General features: G+C 38.1%; 1 protein-coding gene across 1 annotated transcript in view; it reads right to left on the bottom strand.

Annotated features, from left to right (window-relative positions):
• The window catches only part of col21a1 (collagen, type XXI, alpha 1), a gene marked incomplete at its 5' end in the record, with an annotated part of 33904 nt that overhangs the window by 1662 nt on the left and 14514 nt on the right, over window positions 1-17728 (bottom strand). Inside the window, 11 exons of the mRNA XM_083696391.1 lie at window positions 881-925; window positions 1843-1878; window positions 2651-2722; window positions 2964-3017; window positions 4048-4101; window positions 4287-4340; window positions 4917-4961; window positions 15528-15581; window positions 16240-16293; window positions 16395-16448; window positions 16854-16907. Coding sequence (XP_083552517.1) covers window positions 881-925; window positions 1843-1878; window positions 2651-2722; window positions 2964-3017; window positions 4048-4101; window positions 4287-4340; window positions 4917-4961; window positions 15528-15581; window positions 16240-16293; window positions 16395-16448; window positions 16854-16907 — 576 coding nt within the window. The remainder of the gene's footprint in view (window positions 1-880; window positions 926-1842; window positions 1879-2650; window positions 2723-2963; window positions 3018-4047; window positions 4102-4286; window positions 4341-4916; window positions 4962-15527; window positions 15582-16239; window positions 16294-16394; window positions 16449-16853; window positions 16908-17728) is intronic.

Below are 17728 nucleotides of genomic sequence, written 5' to 3'. Positions count from 1 at the left end.
GTTTAGATTGAAATTGTAAATGGAAAAATGATCTCAAACGTAATTCCAAATGTCCAATTCCTGTACATGAGTGCATTACAACATAGTTAGATGGCAAAATGCATATCAGTGTTCTAGAATATGAGATGAACACAGAGTGACAAGAGGAAAATATTCCCATCTACCAAGAAGACATTTATTACACATTATACAGTATATGGAAGAAAAACTGGAATGTGGTTTTCCCATGGGAAAAAAACATAGCACTTCCGAGCAGTACAAAGCAACTAATCAACTGTCCCAATTTGACTACATTTTCAAGTATGGTCATATGTAATGCTGTGAATTTACTAAAACAAACAATAATTATAATGTACCTTAGAACTTCAGAAAATCTACAGCTACAATGTGTGATTGCAATAATAATATCAAAATATAGCTGCTAGCAATGAAGCAGGTGAATTGAACAAAGTGACCAGGAGTTATAAGTGTTTTAATAGGGCTATATGACATTTGAATTTTGATGGTTCAAGATAAGAAGATTTTTTAAGGTTTCTAAAAACAAATTGAACATGGCGGTAATCCATCATGGTGGAAGTTATGGTCCTTGTGAGGAGAGGGACCAATACGCTAAATTTCATGATTCTCAGTCAAACGGGGTGGCGGGCTGAGCCTGAGACTTTAGGTGCTTATAGCAGTGCCACCTATTGGCTGATGGGTGCCATTTCTGGTTTCTGAGTAGCATTGGACCTGGACTTGGATATTGCCAAAAAAAGAAAATTTCTGCCTAGTCAGTTGTTGAGATATTTGGCAAACGACGGAAAAATTATAATACGGAAAAACCCCTTCAATTACAATAGGGTTGAATTAATCCCTAATAATAGTATGAAAGGAAGCTCACATGATCCCCCGGCCGCCCCTGATCTCCTTGGTCACCTTTCATTCCCTGTAGAGAAAATACAATGAAGCATGTCAAGCTTGACCTCATGAAAAAATACTTGAGCAATCAGTCGCAATTTACATCTGCACACAAGAATCATGATTTGAAGGTTGTTGTTTTTTTACTATGCAGCCCGTGTCAGAATAGGGTTACAGTAAGATCTGCCAGTATTGTGGACTGTGCTTTGTAGCTATGCCTACAATAGTATGGTTTAATAGATATTTTCCAACTAGATAGAGAACACAAGTGACTGCTTAACCACAGATTACAGTGAAGCCATTGTCAAGGATTCAATGTGCTTCCTAGTTTTCCCCCAGAAGATCATAGCGGACCCCTTTTTCCATGGCTTTGGTTATTCAACATGATTCCACTTTTGGCAAAATGAGAGCAACCGCATTTTGAAAGGAGGAATTAAACAATATACAAGCATACAATTATACTGTGCAATCTTTTGTTAATGGAAAATGTAGCAGTCGCTATTCATGTTTTCTAAAGCAATTCCCGGTGAGTAATTAAAAGGAATCAGAGGTTTGACAGTTCAATAAGAGTATTCAATAAGTTTACCATATTAGACTGAACTTGGCCAAACATAACCGAATCGAATGCTTGAAATATCTGGAATTCCAACATAAACGCCTCAAGAGAACAGACACTCAATCCCAGGCTTCAGGGGTGGATTGGATTTCTCATCAGGACTTCATATAGTAGTGTTAATATCATTAAGCGTAAATAACTCTTCTATTATTGTGGCCATTGTTATCTTTCAGATTTGTTAGAAACTGCTATTGGAGAACTGTTATGAGACTGGTATCAGCATTTAGCTTTAGCTTGTGTCACATGAATGTTGGACTCATGTGAAGTGTTGCAGTCATTAGTGTGTACACATGCTTTTTAAGGCTCTAATATTAAAATGTCATGAATACCTCCCCTCCTCTTTCACCTGGATCTCCTCTGTGTCCCTGGTGAGACATGAAACAGTAACCACACATTAGTAGGATAGTACTAATACTGCACCACAGGCATGCACATGCAATGAACATGCCAGCTAACTCTCTGCAACATGACTTTAACCTCTTGTATTACATATTATTTAGCTGTTATGATGTTAAATATGTGTGGGGCTTGAATAATACCAACATTTTCCCTTAAATAGCAGAAATGCAAAGAAAGACTACTGTAATGGATTTCTAAATTCCTATACATTGAAGTATATCTGAGAGACAAGAGACTTAATTAAGTTTCTGTCAACAAAAGCATTATAGATCAATTATTTGTTTTACAGCATTAGAATAACCATCACCTGTAAATTATTTACTTCATCCAATTAATGACTAGCTTGTTTGCCACGGTATAAATAAGTATTCTTTATTGACTTTAATAGAGGTAAATCTGGAAAAACTGCAAACTATAAAGTATGTTTTTGGCTCTTAACTGTTACTGAAAATGCAACATCAGTGTTTTTCCTCTCTCATTAAAAAAACAAATGTGATCGGATGGAAATACTAAACACATTTGCTGTTTGTTTCTAAATGGTGACTCCCAACTTAATCATACACTACTGTATGCCTGAGAAAACAAAATGAATGATACAATTTCAAGTGTGAGATCATATTTATTGAACCCCAGCAAGTCCCATAATTGGTAAATACACCCAGGTAAATCCCCAACACAGCATAATTGTATTTCAACCAAACTTTCATAGCACAGTATTTAGTAGAGAGCTGTAAATACCTTATGTCCCTTCAGGCCTTGCATTCCTGGGTGTCCTGGCTGGCCTTCCCTTCCAGGTTCACCTGGCTTGCCCTTGAATATCATTCAATAAAGCATCATACATTACATGGTTAAGGACATATACAGTACTGTACTTAAACTTTTCGATGCACTTCAGTGATTAACACAGCAACAATAATTCAGATAAGTCTGGGTTAAACTACGTGATTGCTGTGTTATTCACATTACATGAACCTGCATGCTGTCATACAGTACCTCACCATTATACTGACATTAGAAACATACATAATATCCAAAGATCTAAAGGGTTTACCTCCTGTCCTGGAGTCCCTGGTTGACCTGACTGTCCACTTTCCCCTTTGTTACCCTTTATTTGAGAAAAGGTTATACGTTTAGGGAATAATAATACAGGAGGAAACAGCATCCAAATCATATTTTAGTCATTACACGTTCACACTGCCCTCAGCATGTGATAACTATTTTTGATTAATGCTGGTGTGAGAAGCTCAATATAACATTAACATTTTAGGGAACAATAGGAGACTGAGCATAATGACAGAATATAGAGCTCTAGGTAGTGTTATTTTCCAAAATGAACATGCTCCAATAACTGCTGTTTGAAACTAGGCCATAAAAATTAAAACATTGCATATGTCCATAAACTACTATTTCACTCCTGTGCCATTAACCAATACACATTGGCTCTCGTTAATGGTAGATCAGCTAATGAAAAGTGATTGGGAGACAGAGAGTCGAGACCAGAGCAGACCAGACCGCTTTGATTTCTACCCAAAATTCCACTGACGAATGCAGTAGTAGGCTTGGACCACCAATTCTTTTGGCGGCTCTGGTATGGCCCTGAAATTGCTCTTAACAACATATTTGCTGGAAGTTCCTTTTATACTACTGTAGAAATGCTGACCAAAGCAAACTATAGCCAATGTAAAATCATACTTTCTGGTTTAAAGACCTAAGTACTTCATACAGGTACAGTACTGTACATCTGATAAGCCATCTGCTGCAAACTAAAGAGGCAATAAAACCCCATGGTTGTTGTTACATGCCTTGGTGTACAGTGTCAGTACCACTGTAACACAACTAGAGGTGCTGATTTGCACACACATCAAAGAATCAGTGCAGCTTTAAAACCCTGCCTTGAGAGGACAGACAAGTATAAAGTATGTAATCTGTAGTATTTGGGATTTCTTTAAGTTGCTCAACTTTTAAATTCTGAATTTGACAGTCGCTCTATGGTAGCTAATCACTGCCTCTAGTGGTGTTATTGTAGCACTGCATGGCTTGAGGGACAAATGCACAGTGCCACACACATGGAAGTTGGGCAAAAGTAATCCATTGGCAATAAATTACATCTTTAAGACATAAGTAAAGTTGCCTACCTTAGAGCCAGTTTGTCCAGACAAGCCATGTAAACCAGGCAAGCCCATCTCACCCTGAGGAAACAGGAATGCAACATAATATGTTCTCTTATATTTATATATGTCAATATATATATTTTTTATCATCAACTGAGTGTAGTATGTGTGTGGAAAAATATGTTCCATACATAGGCTACAGACCAATACTGTGTTCATCTATCTCTTGAAAAGGCTTTTGAAAATTCAATCAACCAACTTACAGATGTTCCAGTTGAGCCTTTGGCGCCCTTCGGTCCTGGCAAACCAGATTCCCCCTTTAATTATAATCATATGAGTCTCAACATACATAGCAGCTGTCCTGTTCTCCAATCTTGTGCAATGGTTTAACAATTTGAATTCCTCTTTGATAAGAAATACAAATGTATACCAGCTTGATTGCATAAGTGCTCCCTCTCTGCCACTGGACAGATTTACTAAGACTATTTATGCATTTAAATACCTAACACTCTATCATACTGTACTGTAGTTCATAAAAGGTCTGACATCATGACTGTATGCTACAGTACCTTTTAAACTGTTCTGCTACTTCCCCATGGGCAAGACTGAGGTTTTCCACATTCAAAAGTCATCATGCATACAACTTTACTACATTCCTTTTTGTCTCAGTATTTCTAACTTTCATGTATAAACTGCATTTTGGTGTAGATATATAATACCACAAGAGAATAAGAAATATAAGAAAACAATAACATTTAAATTCAACTTCAGCTTAGAGAGATTTTGACTTTGAAATTTTCGACAACCAATATGACAATTACTTATAAACCTGCGCTGGGCATGTCCTGACGTGGACACCATAGAAGGACCTTATGAGAAAAACAGGAGCTCACCTTAGTTCCCCCCAGTCCCACGTTTCCAGGCAAGCCAGGCATACCCTGGAAGCAAAGGAAGAGGCAAAGCAGCTTACTCTATATAACAGCACAGAATGAACACCACTCACCCAGATCTTGTTATTACACACTGTGGGGCTTAGAGGTTAAGCAGGACAGGTCAGGTGGTGATGAACATGTCTTGGCTTGTATTGTATGGAGGAAATACAAAGACATTGTTGACTGTCTTTCCCCTCTAATGTAGCTAGCATACATTAGTAAAGGATGCATGGTTTTGTTTTCTTCTCAAAGTCTGGATTAATCACATGAAATGTCTTTCCCCTGAGCTTTGCTAGCTTTATCAGCCAGGGCCTTTAATGGCTTTCACAGAATGTTGTTAAAAAAAATGCAAATATCTCACTAACGCAGATAACAGTGATACATGGATAGCATTGGGTATCACAATGGACAGGAAGACAGAGACTTCATACCTTATTGTGTTTACAATGCATTTGAGAGATTGCACCAATCTAAATAGCATACGCTATCAGTTAACCCTTTGTTATCTCTTCAAGAACGTTGATACTATATGAACAACTGGCTTGCTTCAAAAAGGCTAAACATCAACATCACACCTAAATGAATCTCACTCTGAGATTCTCACTCTAACCCTAACCCTAACCTCAAAGCTACAAAAAAACACTTTGATAGTCTGATTTTGAATAAAAAGTTAGATGGTTCCCAAAAGACTTGAGTGTATCCTAATTGAGAACAGTGAAAGGTGTTTCAAATGCTTGAAGATAGTTCAGTCAGGACACCCACATCAGATTAACCATTTATTACATAAAAATGTACATTTAAGCTTGGCGTGATTGGATGGGCTTTGTAAAGCTCCCTGCTCTGGAGTCAAATGACCACAACATACAAGTATACAATATGGCAGGGAGCCCATGACTTATCAGGGTAGGTAGATAGGCTACATGCAGAGCGACTGAGCAGGACGACCACACAAAACTCTCAGAGCCAGTGCAACCATGTCACAACTGAAACTATGGAGAAGCGTAAACTTAGCTGCTTTTTGCCTCTGTCACTTGAACATGTGATGGTGTTTTTGCATACAGTATGTGTGAACCAGCTGTCCTGTCACCTGACATATTGCTGCGCGGTTTGACTACTTCTGCGTAGCCTACGCGCATACATAATTAATGGTTGAGAACAGCTGCAGTCAAAGTAGGGTAGCAGAAGTCAGACTGTGCTGTAGTCTAGTTAGGCTAGCTAACTAACTAGCTAGTAAACAAAGGCTGCCTGTATTTACCTCAGGATAGTTTGTCTCGGTCTCCCGGTGCTTTATGAATACTTCCAGCCAGGAGAGCATAACGAAGAACGTGGGCTTTGTTTGATTCCCAGCCGCAGCTCCACTTTTCTTAGTTTTCTCCAGCTTTCTTTTATTTCGCACAAACTTCTCCCGAATCTTCTTCCAGTACTGAACTACTTCAGCTCCGCCTCCATTCACTAACCAACCAATCAATGGTGTGCAACATCTACACGGCCGGTTGCTTATCGAGAAATCGAGAGAGGTGCACGACCGCCTGTGCAACCTCCTCTCCTCTGCAACCTTTGCGAACCTACGCAGACCACTGGTTGTGTTGTTGTCGATGAAGCATGAATCAGCCTGTAGAGTGCCCTGCTTGAACTAAACCAATGCTCCATTTCCGTGAAATGGAATGGATGTACTATAGTTCCATGAAACGTTGCCCATTTCTTCTGGACATCCATTGATGTAAATCAGTCATTCATAATTAGAACCATGTGTTTAGTGAACAAATATGTAATGTTTAAGGAAAGACTAAACTACTAGATTACTGCATTCTGTGGTACCAAATACTGTATCTCTGATAATTTATTATGGTGTAACATTCAAGACCCATGTGAAAGATGAGGCTAGCAGCAGATGATTGTGTATATGCCAAGGCCATTCATTTAATCATGTTTAAGTAGTCCCAGAGCAATGTATGTTTCCTTTTTGAAGTATGATCTATGTGCAAGCACATTATCTGTTGAAAACATTTCCTCCTTTAAAAAAAATCCAAAGACAAATCTCTCAGCAAATGATTGAATGATGAATTTAAATGCTTGGTTGTGGAATAATTTCCCACTAGGACCATACTGTATATACAAAATAATGTATGCATTCCGTGGTGTAGGTCGATTTGGATAAAAGCGTCAGCTAAATGGTTATAAATATAACAATTAGTTCGGAGAAATATGTGAATTTATTGGCTCAAACTGCGGTTCAAGCAGAGGATCAATCGGCCGTCTGAAGGCAAAACGAGCAAGGCACTGAGAACGAGCATGGAAACCTTCTAGACTTCGGCACATTACATCCAGAAGTGCCGCAGCAATTGAGCTAAAGTACATAAAATCACAATCTGTGTAGTATAGGCCAGTACATACATTATTATTGTGTATACTCTCAATGAGATGAGATCAAGAACTTGTCGATTGTGGCTAGTGATGGAAGATATTAAGAAGGCTTATTTGGCTATTTAAAATTCGGTGATATTTGGACCATTTTTTTGTGGGTTCACTGTACACATCGTGGGTAAAGTTAAGGCTTTCTATATCTCATCTCGCGATCTACATTCTTTGGATCAAACAGTTAATTAATTTCTCAAATCATTACCATTTGAGTCAACTTCGAATGCCGTACTCAAGTTTATTACATTACTTAACTATACTTTTCTGATTAGGTCATGTAGAGAATAAAAGAGATTTAGTGGGCTAGATGGGATTGACAATAAAATTATGAAATAACATGAAATCGTGGCCATATTGGAAGTATGGTAGCCTATATTGGTAGCCTATATTTTGAACTAGACTGAGGAGCTTCTCATAAGTAATACAAAAAAGGATTTGCACAGAATCGGAAAATAAATTACACTACGGCTATCCTTATTTTAGAGCAATTGATCCTAATAGGGCATAACTGATTAACTGAATGATGTGCTGTAGCTGTATTGCCCTGTTGCTGGCTGGCTGAGGGGTGATGCGCATTCCGTGTGCTTCTTGTCTTGATAACCCAGTGCCCATGCTAAAAAAACATGGCCGACATCTCCCTCGCCTCGATTTATGTTACCCTGGTTACCACAAAACAACAATGCCAACACTGTAATAGGATTACCCCGATTGATGTCGTACTAGCTAACAATTGTTGTTTTGGTTGCACATCATCATTATTTTTATTAAACTGATAGCTAGCATCCAAGAAATGCTAGGAATCGAACGCACTCGTTCGCTACTAGCTATTCTACAAGCCATGACCACCAGTGCTGTGGCTAATTACTTTTCTTTTCCACGAAAGATTACTTTTACAATAGAATGCTAACTAGTTGGCTAAATGGGAAATAGTAACAGTATGCATATGTTGATATATTCAACGTGTAAGTTTAAATTTAAAATTACTTTACACTTGAATTGGAGGGATCTGCACATCAGATTTGCCACGTTGTGAATTTCTGGGTAAATATTTATGGACTACCTGGCTGCCAGATATATTCCCCTCGGGAAAGTTGGTGACAATAGCCGAATATGTTACCGTCTTACAGGCTAATTGTGGGAGCATTTTGATGGAACTATAATTACGTTGCGTATTTAAGAACGTAGCGACACACTGGTGTGACGGCCCCTGCTTTTCCATAAAAGCGTACCGTCACACGGGTGTGTTTAGAATGTAGCTACCTGAGTATTCCAATCGCAGCGCAACAATGACCCTGTGTGGGCTAGCACTATGGCTCGATTGCTAACACAAGCTAACATTGTTCTCCTTCCGTCAATAATTGACTCTCTCCATATGATCTTGTCGTTATCATTTTGTTTACTTGGATAAGTATAATAACTGCGCAGACACCTCCAACTTGTCCCATTATAATTGCAACTTTATTTGCGCAATATCAGCGCATCCACAGTTTGAAACACATAGCGGCTGCCACATACCCGGCATCTCATTCATTCATTCAGTGATACAGAATAAACACAAGTAGCGATAATAAAAACGTACAATAAAGTATAGAAAGGGAACATGTCCGGGCGAACAAAAAGACGTCAGCTTATCGACGAGGAAATAAGGGAGATATTTTTGGACGTGGATGCTGAAGATGCTGCTGACGAACCTGCGCTAAATGAAGTTGAACCAGACGAGCAGTCATCGTTACAATATTTGCTAAACAAATATTGTAACATATTTTGGATGAAAATTAATGAGTAAATTGAAGACAGCAAATCAGTCCATGCTAGCTCTGCATATCCCCAGTCGGCTGCTCTAACAATGACTATAGAATGCTACTATAGAACACTCGTGAAACGGCCTAAAAAAACCCACCCAGTTGAAAACAATGGTAAAAAAAAAAACTACGTTCTTAAAGGTTAACACTGCAGAATTCCAAGGTGTTGTAGGGTGTGTAGAACACCGGAGGTGTGTATTAACAAAGTAATGTAGGTCTAGTCAAGTCACATGTCCATTATTTTGAGTTTCGAGTCTTCAAGTCAATGGTTAAGTGTTTTATACCATTTTCAATGCCATTTTTAAATGTAGGTTACATGTTTTCCTTACACTACTAGTACATAGGCCACATAATAAACTTCACATATCATGTTAGATATGTTTTTATTTATTTATTATTATTGCTAATAGAAAGGTCATTCAAATGGCACCAATAACAACAAGGCTTTCAGTGGCCTTATGGTTACAGTGTCTGCCCTGAGTTCAGAAGGTTGGGGGTTCAGCCAAAGACTGAGACATACCAAAGACTCAACAAATGGGACTCATTGCCTCACTGCTTGGCATTCAGTATTAAGGTGATGGATTCTGGGTAAAGCCCTGCAACAGACTAGCATCCTATCCAGGGGGTGTACTTGTACATCAAGCTGCCCCATGCTACAGAAACAGGATAGGCCCCTGTGTTGTTCTGGCTTGTGTGTTCCGGCACACAAGGCTTACTTTTAGTCTTATGACTCTTACGTTTTCTACACAACTTAGCCTACTGTACACACAACAAAATGTGAACCAAATCAGCATGTCTGAAATGTCATCTAAAAGTAATGTAGTCTTTAGAGAGAATTTGGGATGATTTGGGCATGACATTTCAAACATACAAATTTAGGGTACATTGACCGTCATTGTTTTTTGGTTAGAACTGCTATCAGTTAGCGTTTAGTACCAGTGCCCAGATAAACAGAACCAAAGTGTGGATTGAAGTCTGTCCCAGTCCATACCCCATGAGCATTTTTCATTGTGTCACAGTTGTGCAACTGTCAAAAACTAACCACGTTAGTTAGTTTATTAAACATCAACATGCAAACGTTGGATCTCTGTAGCTGTTGCAATGCTGGATTGCAAGTTGCAAGTTTCTTAGAGGTTGTCATATGATGGTTATTTTTCAATGTTGACTTAAGGTTGTGGTTTGATGCTCATCATCTAACGTTGCTAAACGATTGTCCTTTGGTTGAATATGAAAGTTTTCTTAACATTGGCTGTTGACGGCCAGCATCAGACCTTCTCACAATTGAAAGTAATAGTTTTTAAAATGTTGCTTATTTCCGGAAATACAAGTTAAATGTCTAATATTGATGTAATGTGAACTTCCGGACCAAATGGATACTAAATTTTTTTGGAATCTGCTCAAGTTTCCCATCTGTATTTCACTCATCTGAGGAATGATGTCATTGATATGATCACATGACATATTTTACAATCAGGATTACATTTAGCATTTTATTTAACTGAACTCACTTTTTGATGTGTTCTCACATCAAAAAGTGATGGGATTCGAACTCATAACCTCTTGTAAGACATTGCACTGCCTTACTTGCACCATCACTTGGTCAGTGCAAATTTTTAACACCTTAATGACTACATATTGTGAAGACCATACACGTTATCTAGTGTTTCAGTGTATCTTCACCCCAGCCATTGATTTCACAGTTTCAGTGTTTTCTGCATAGTTGTCTAATGTTGGTGGGGTATATTCTGTTCTATAACATATTGAGGATTTCTTGATTACAAATATCTAGCATTGATAATGTTACTTGATTATGTGTATTAGGTTGCACTGAATCTGCCTCAAGCTACTATTTTATACCTATTTATAGTTTTTTTAATAAATAGACATTACTGTGTACAATAAGTCCCAATTTAGTTAAGTACATTTCTGATATTATGAACGGGACACCATGTATTTTACCATATTCTTACCATTAAAATAATGTTCTGAAAGGTAACGAATTGATCAGGTAAGTGCCGCCAATTTTTGCCATGCATATGTCTCCTTTTGACCCCCTTGTGTAGGAACCAATAGTATATCTATCTCAAAATGTACCATCTAGGGTTGAATATTTTCCCATAATTTTACAAATTGCCCATCCCGAGAAACAACTTTTCTCCCGGGTAACCCGGTATTCCCGCCAAAACTGAAAGTGTCATTCCATAGCATATAAAACCATCGGAGATAAACATAGTTCATCATCACATACAAGCTAACATTTTCTGCATTTGTTATCATTCGTTAGCCTAAAAGAGGTATTTTTAAAGCAATAAAGTCAATGATCATCTCTCAAGATCTTGTTTAAAAGTGTTTATTTATGTTGTTGGGGTTTGAAACAACCTGAATCACAGAGGCAAAAATAGAATAGGTTCAAATTATCAAACCACTTTAAAAAACAAATTAAGGATACATCAGGGCCTTCTTTGTTAACGTATTCATAGGAATAAAATGATAATTAAATAAATCAACACCCGACATAGAGAATAAATCATCAAAACACAAAGGCTATGCCAAATATAGCCATAGCATAAAATACATGAAACGTGAGTCTTCTGGCTACACAAACTTGGACTACATAATAAAATTAAATAAATAAGTCCACACCCAGCCTAACAAATGTTGCATAACATGAGCCTTCTCTAGCCACACAAACCTAGGCTATAGTCTACATAAAATAACCTGGTACCCACTAGGAAACAAGAAGTCCTTAAAATACAATTACTTTCACCTTAACTTGCACTGAAAACATGCCAAGCCCCTTAATATAATTAAAACAGAGAAGACACCTTAATATAAGAAATTAAGTTGAAACATGTTAAGGGATTACCCTATAGCATACAAAACTACTCATAATTTGCATACAGTATAGCTGTTTAACTTTTAGCCTATTCTTTACATTTGTTAACACTTACAGCATATTCTTTCATGTCACGCTGTTCATCTAAATAATTTATTATAATTTACCGGTTTCACACTCAGGAACCCAGTTCCCACTATTCAACCATCTTACCATCCTGACACTCTTGAAAGGTACGTACAGAATTCCCCGTATTTGATATTATCATGATTGTCATCATATAGTATGAGCAACAAACAAGGTTCAGATAACCACTTCTGTGTGAGTAACCTAAAGTGATAGAATGTGGTAATTTACTGTAGGGTAATATTTGCACATACAGGAAATTGACTTGGTGAACCAAGTTCAAATACTGCTTGTGTCAAAATGGAGCCCCTTAAATTTTATTCCAATAGGTGTCTTTCCATAGGTCAGTGACTAGTAAAGTTGTCGAGAAGCCAATGTGGGAGACTGGGGTTCAAATCTAGTACAACATGTACAGACCAAATGTTAGTGTTCATTGAATTTCCCTTTATCATACTTCAATGACTGAGAGGTCATGTTATTAACAGTGCAACAATGTTATATAGACAGATACTCATCTGATATGGTCTAGACTTTCTTACTATATACTGTATACAGTATGGTAGCCATTGCATCATTAATGTTATTCTCTACCATTTTGAATAGAATTGCCTGAAGGTGAAACAGAGGCAAAGTTTACAATTCACAAGTAGAGCTTTCATTTATATCTGGATACCAATATTTTACCAACGTAAGATTTGGTCTGTGTGGTGAATGTTTGCTTGGGGACATAGCCTCAGTGATTGCTTACAACTACAATGCTATAATCTGAACCTTTGTCGGTACAATGTTTCTGAGAATATGTCAGAGCAACATCTAGGAACAGTGTTTACTAATATTAAAACTAAATCTCTGGGATGTTAACATTATAATGTCTTGCAAACTTTATGTTTAGATGTCTGGTTGACATTTGCTAAGATACGTTACCTCAATGACACTTTCTGACTGCCTTACAATGATCCTAAAATAACTTGTATGAGACAGTGTTACTACATCCTACTTCACATGTCTGTACAATGTTTTGGTTTGACATCGTCTCTTTATGATTGGCATAAGAGAGTGAATCAACATCCTTTTAACTTTATACCATGTTTGGATTTAGACATTGCTAGAACATAAAATTTTCCGTCATGATGTATATACAACGATACGACCAAAAAATGTTAAAGCAATGTCAGTTTTTTTTTTTTTTTTTTATAAATGTCCATGGGGTAGACTTGTTTCAGGGTAAGGAACAAAATATGTGATTTTGTAATTTGGGTGAACTATCCCTCTAACTAAGCCACCATGTGAATTAACCCTTGTTATAGCATACACTGAAAAGTGCGACCCCCTATGAAGTGATCATCCCAGTGGTCGTCTGTTATACAACAGCCACACATAGATGTACATACATATGTTTGGTTGTTCAGAGGCACAATTATTTGTTGTTAATGGACTAATGGGAAAAGTGGTTATCATTTAAAACCCTCCTGAGGACATGAATGGAGTCAAATAGTGAATCTATTGGTTTGTGAATTGTTGAGTAAATAAACAGTTTATAATTGTTGAGCATATCCAACAAAACTACCTTGAAATGGCTTTTTAGTCAGTTTTCCTTGATAAACGGGTGCAGATGTTTGGCAAAGGGCTGAGACTATATCTTGAGGGGATTGTAAAGGAACATAGGAACATGTTGCTAAAGAACTCCTAGGAATTCTCAGAAGCTACAAAAACATTGAAAGCTCTTCCCCAAACAATGGTCTTGATCAAAGCACGAGTGAGGGCATCTCTTAATACAGATCAGCTATTTTAGTCATACTGTACTATAGGTCAAAATGCCATGCAAATCTTTCCTCTTGTCATACTGAGTTAGGTTAGCCAAAAAGCAGACTTGGTGTAAAACAGCAGCTCATTCTTGGAATAGGCAGATTAGTACATTTTCCATAATTCAATTATGGCAATTTCAGTTTTGCAGATGTGTATTCTCAGATCATTTGATGAAGTATGAGGGAGATTGTTCTGTGAACAGGTTGTGAGGCTTATCACGGTATCAAAACTGATATAAGGAGGGAACAATGACATAGAAGCACAAAGTAGAAGTATATCCAAATGTGGCAAAGAGGCCATCTAACAAATAAAATACCATTTGTGCAAAATTATAGCCGCCCCCCTCCCAAAAAAATAATTATTATTATTTCGATACATCATACTTTTGAAAGGTGATACAGCAATCTTACTCAACATAGAGTCAATTCCAAACCAATAACATTCAAAGTGGATGAGTCCGTCTTAAGTCAGGCCTTCAAATAATTGGTTTTGCAATAACACTAAATGAGCTCTGTCACTAATACACAATGCTCAAATCCAGTCAAGAAAAATGTCAGCAAAATTCTTCTAAAAAGTCTTTGCCATCAACTACACCATCCTGCATCCCTCCACTGGCTTTGGTCTGAGGCTAGGCAGGGCTGGGCAGGGCCTACTCGATAGCTGAATGCCAGACCAAGATGCTGCTGATGGTGGTGTTGGACCAGTAGGGGGCACTAATCTCTCTCTCTCATCTCCCAAACTGGTTGCTAATACTACCATGGCCACCTAACAAGAGCTTCCAATTGCCTAATTCAACCCCCTCCTCTGTCCTGCAACTCATCCCCAGATTGTTGTGTAAATGAGACTGTACTCTCATTGGCTTATCTAATCAAATACTTATTTAATTAATACAAGGAAAAAGTCTATGACATAATAGTGTGGGGTATCAAAAGCTAATCATAGCTTTGTAGACTAGCTTTAAGAGGTTTGCTGTAAATGTAGTGTATTTTAATCTATGAAGACATCGCTCATTTAGTGCTCTGGCAAACCAAATGGCTTAGAGCCCCATGGAGCGACTGACTCATCCTTAACATTCTAGTTCCATCAGACAACTTGTTTGGCCAACGTGAAGCACTTAGAGAATCAAAGGGGATGCCCCTGTGCAATATTTTCCTCTTCAAACCCACTCTGTCCCCCAAAGAGATCAAAACATTAATTCAATTAGCATCTTTCCCTGCATCATCATTATCGAAAGCGTTTCTGTTACATACTAAGGGGATCCCAGCATGAACTAAAGGAGATGCACTCCAAATCTGCCAGCTGTCAGAAATATTCTCATGATCCATACCGCCTGTCATGATTCAAGTGCTGTTTCCCCAGATGACCCAGAGAGCCTGTACAGGATGTTTTGTTCCCTGTGTTGGAGCTTACTGTATCTGCAGTTGTGGAGCTAACCATATAATTTGGAGCATACTGGGAATTCTCATATTTCCATAAAACGCTGAGCATACAAAATAGGAATAGAAATTATCTTAGTGGGAAACGCAATCTATAACATACTGTAATCGATGATTAAGTAAAGATACATAAATGTTCATGACTTACAGGTTGGCCCCCCCTTCCGTCGTGACCAGGGATGCCAGCTGCTCCAACTTCTCCCTGGGGATACAATGTTAATGAAAATAATGCAGACAAACAGAGCCATCATGTTAGAAGATTCAGTGTGCTATGTTGCAGGTGCAGTTCCAAAGACTGTGAGTGTGTGTGTGTGTGTGTGTGTGTGTGTGTGTGTGTGTGTGTGTGTGTGTGTGTGTGTGTTACATTACAGTTATATCAGATGCATTCAGTTCAGCTTGAGACTGAACGTGATTTACACCAAACTGACAACCTAAACAAGTAATGAAGTGCTCTTTTTTTCTTTTCCGTGGTAGGGGAATGCATATGTGGACATTTGAAAGGTAATATATGTTTCAAAATTAGAAAACAGGGTGTATCATCCTGGAATAATCCTATATAACCACCTAGATAATGAACTGCCTTTAGGATAATGAAAACCATCTGCCAGAGAAGGCCTGAAAACAGAAATGCTTAGCTGAACGAGAGGAAACAACAGTGCTAACCCACTTTATAGATCACAATGTGGGCTAACAGCAGTAATATATTTCCACAGTTGGAGGTCTGCCAAACAATAACAGCAAATCCCTGGGCAGTCCTCTCAGACGAATGCCAAGTAAACCTTATGGTCCATGTTTTCATTCATCCTCTCACCCCTCAGTGATTTCACTTTCCTTAGATTAGTCATACTGAGAGAACAAACCTTTGGACCGATTCTCCCTGGAAATCCATCCTTTCCATCTCTTCCAGGTAAGCCCTGAGTTAAAGAAAGAGAGATATTATGACACGTGAGATGTTATGAAAAGGCATGTGAGTTCCTGGCACAAGTATGACACCATAATTCCATACTGTACTTACTGGCTCTCCTCGATATCCTGGTGGCCCAGGGGGTCCCCTACCTCCTTTTTCTCCCTGAAACCAGAACGACATCAAGATAAACAAGAAATACATTTCCAATCAAAGCTATACAGCTTTAAATGATGTACAAATGATCTATGTAGTATGTTTGTTATGAGTTCCACTGTGTGGATACATTACACTAATCTGGGTATTTTGCTGATACTGTATGTTATGTTATGTGGGTCCTCCCTATCAAAACTCACTGAACATACCTAATGTGTAAATTTGCTGTTTGTGTGATTTTAGTGAATAGGTTAATATTGACCTCAACAACATATGCAGTGATCATTGCCATCAACCAACTCTATTTTCCCCCAAAAAATTGCCAGCTGCAAGGGGTTGCTGACAAGCCAATGAGAAGTATATCAATGAATGTTCATAATGGTATTGTTAATTACAATATTGCGACATTCTTACCACTTGGCCATCTTTGCCTGATACTCCTGGTCCCCCTTGAGGACCCATAGACCCCTGGAAAGACAATCAAATTCATTACCATACCTTGCCTCCAGCAGAGCCATGCCTCCAACACGTGAGGCTCTGGGGGTTGCTGTTTAATTTACCTGTACCACCTGCATCAGCATGATAACAACTAATGTAATGACAATAAAAGAGGTAGGCTGTAAAAGCTGGCCTCTATTTTCAGGTGCAACGTTGAGATGTATAAAATGTTCATCTATCATCTATCAATGTCCATTCCTGCCTCTTGTCAATACTGTCAATAGAATACTTGTTCTTAATGTCAACGGTTAACACCTCCTATAACAATAGGTGATAGTTGTGGAGATATAGTAACAACATACTGGATGTGGATTAGATTCAAGATTATGTGGTGTGCCTAGGAATGTTCTGGGAAACCATTTGGTTTCCCTTTTTAACTGCAATGTTTCATCCATGCCCTCTCTTGATTTCCGTTGGCCTGACCTCATGAAAGACATATGCTTTTTGATGTGGGGTTCATGCAATTCAACTACTGTTTATTTCTGTGGAGGACCATTGAACCATGAACATACCGTAGCTCAGACAGGGCATTTATCATTGTGGATTACCAATGGTTTCCTATTCTGTTCATAACTTAACCACAATAATGAATCAACACGACAAATGTAATCTGCCCTGGATTTGTGAGCTCAAACTGAAAAATTGCCTGCACTGCCTAGTGCTTCACTCATCTAGAATAAGAAGACATTCTTATTCAGTTATATTATACAATATGCATACAATTAGAATCAAGAAGTGGACTCTACTGATTGATCAACAGGATTTTGATTCACTGGTTTACAATTGTTCCT

The sequence above is a fragment of the Argentina silus genome (assembly GCF_951799395.1).
Source record: "Argentina silus genome assembly, chromosome: X".
Classification (NCBI taxonomy): Eukaryota; Metazoa; Chordata; class Actinopteri; order Argentiniformes; family Argentinidae; genus Argentina; species Argentina silus.
This window is presented reverse-complemented; position numbering and strand designations above follow the sequence as displayed.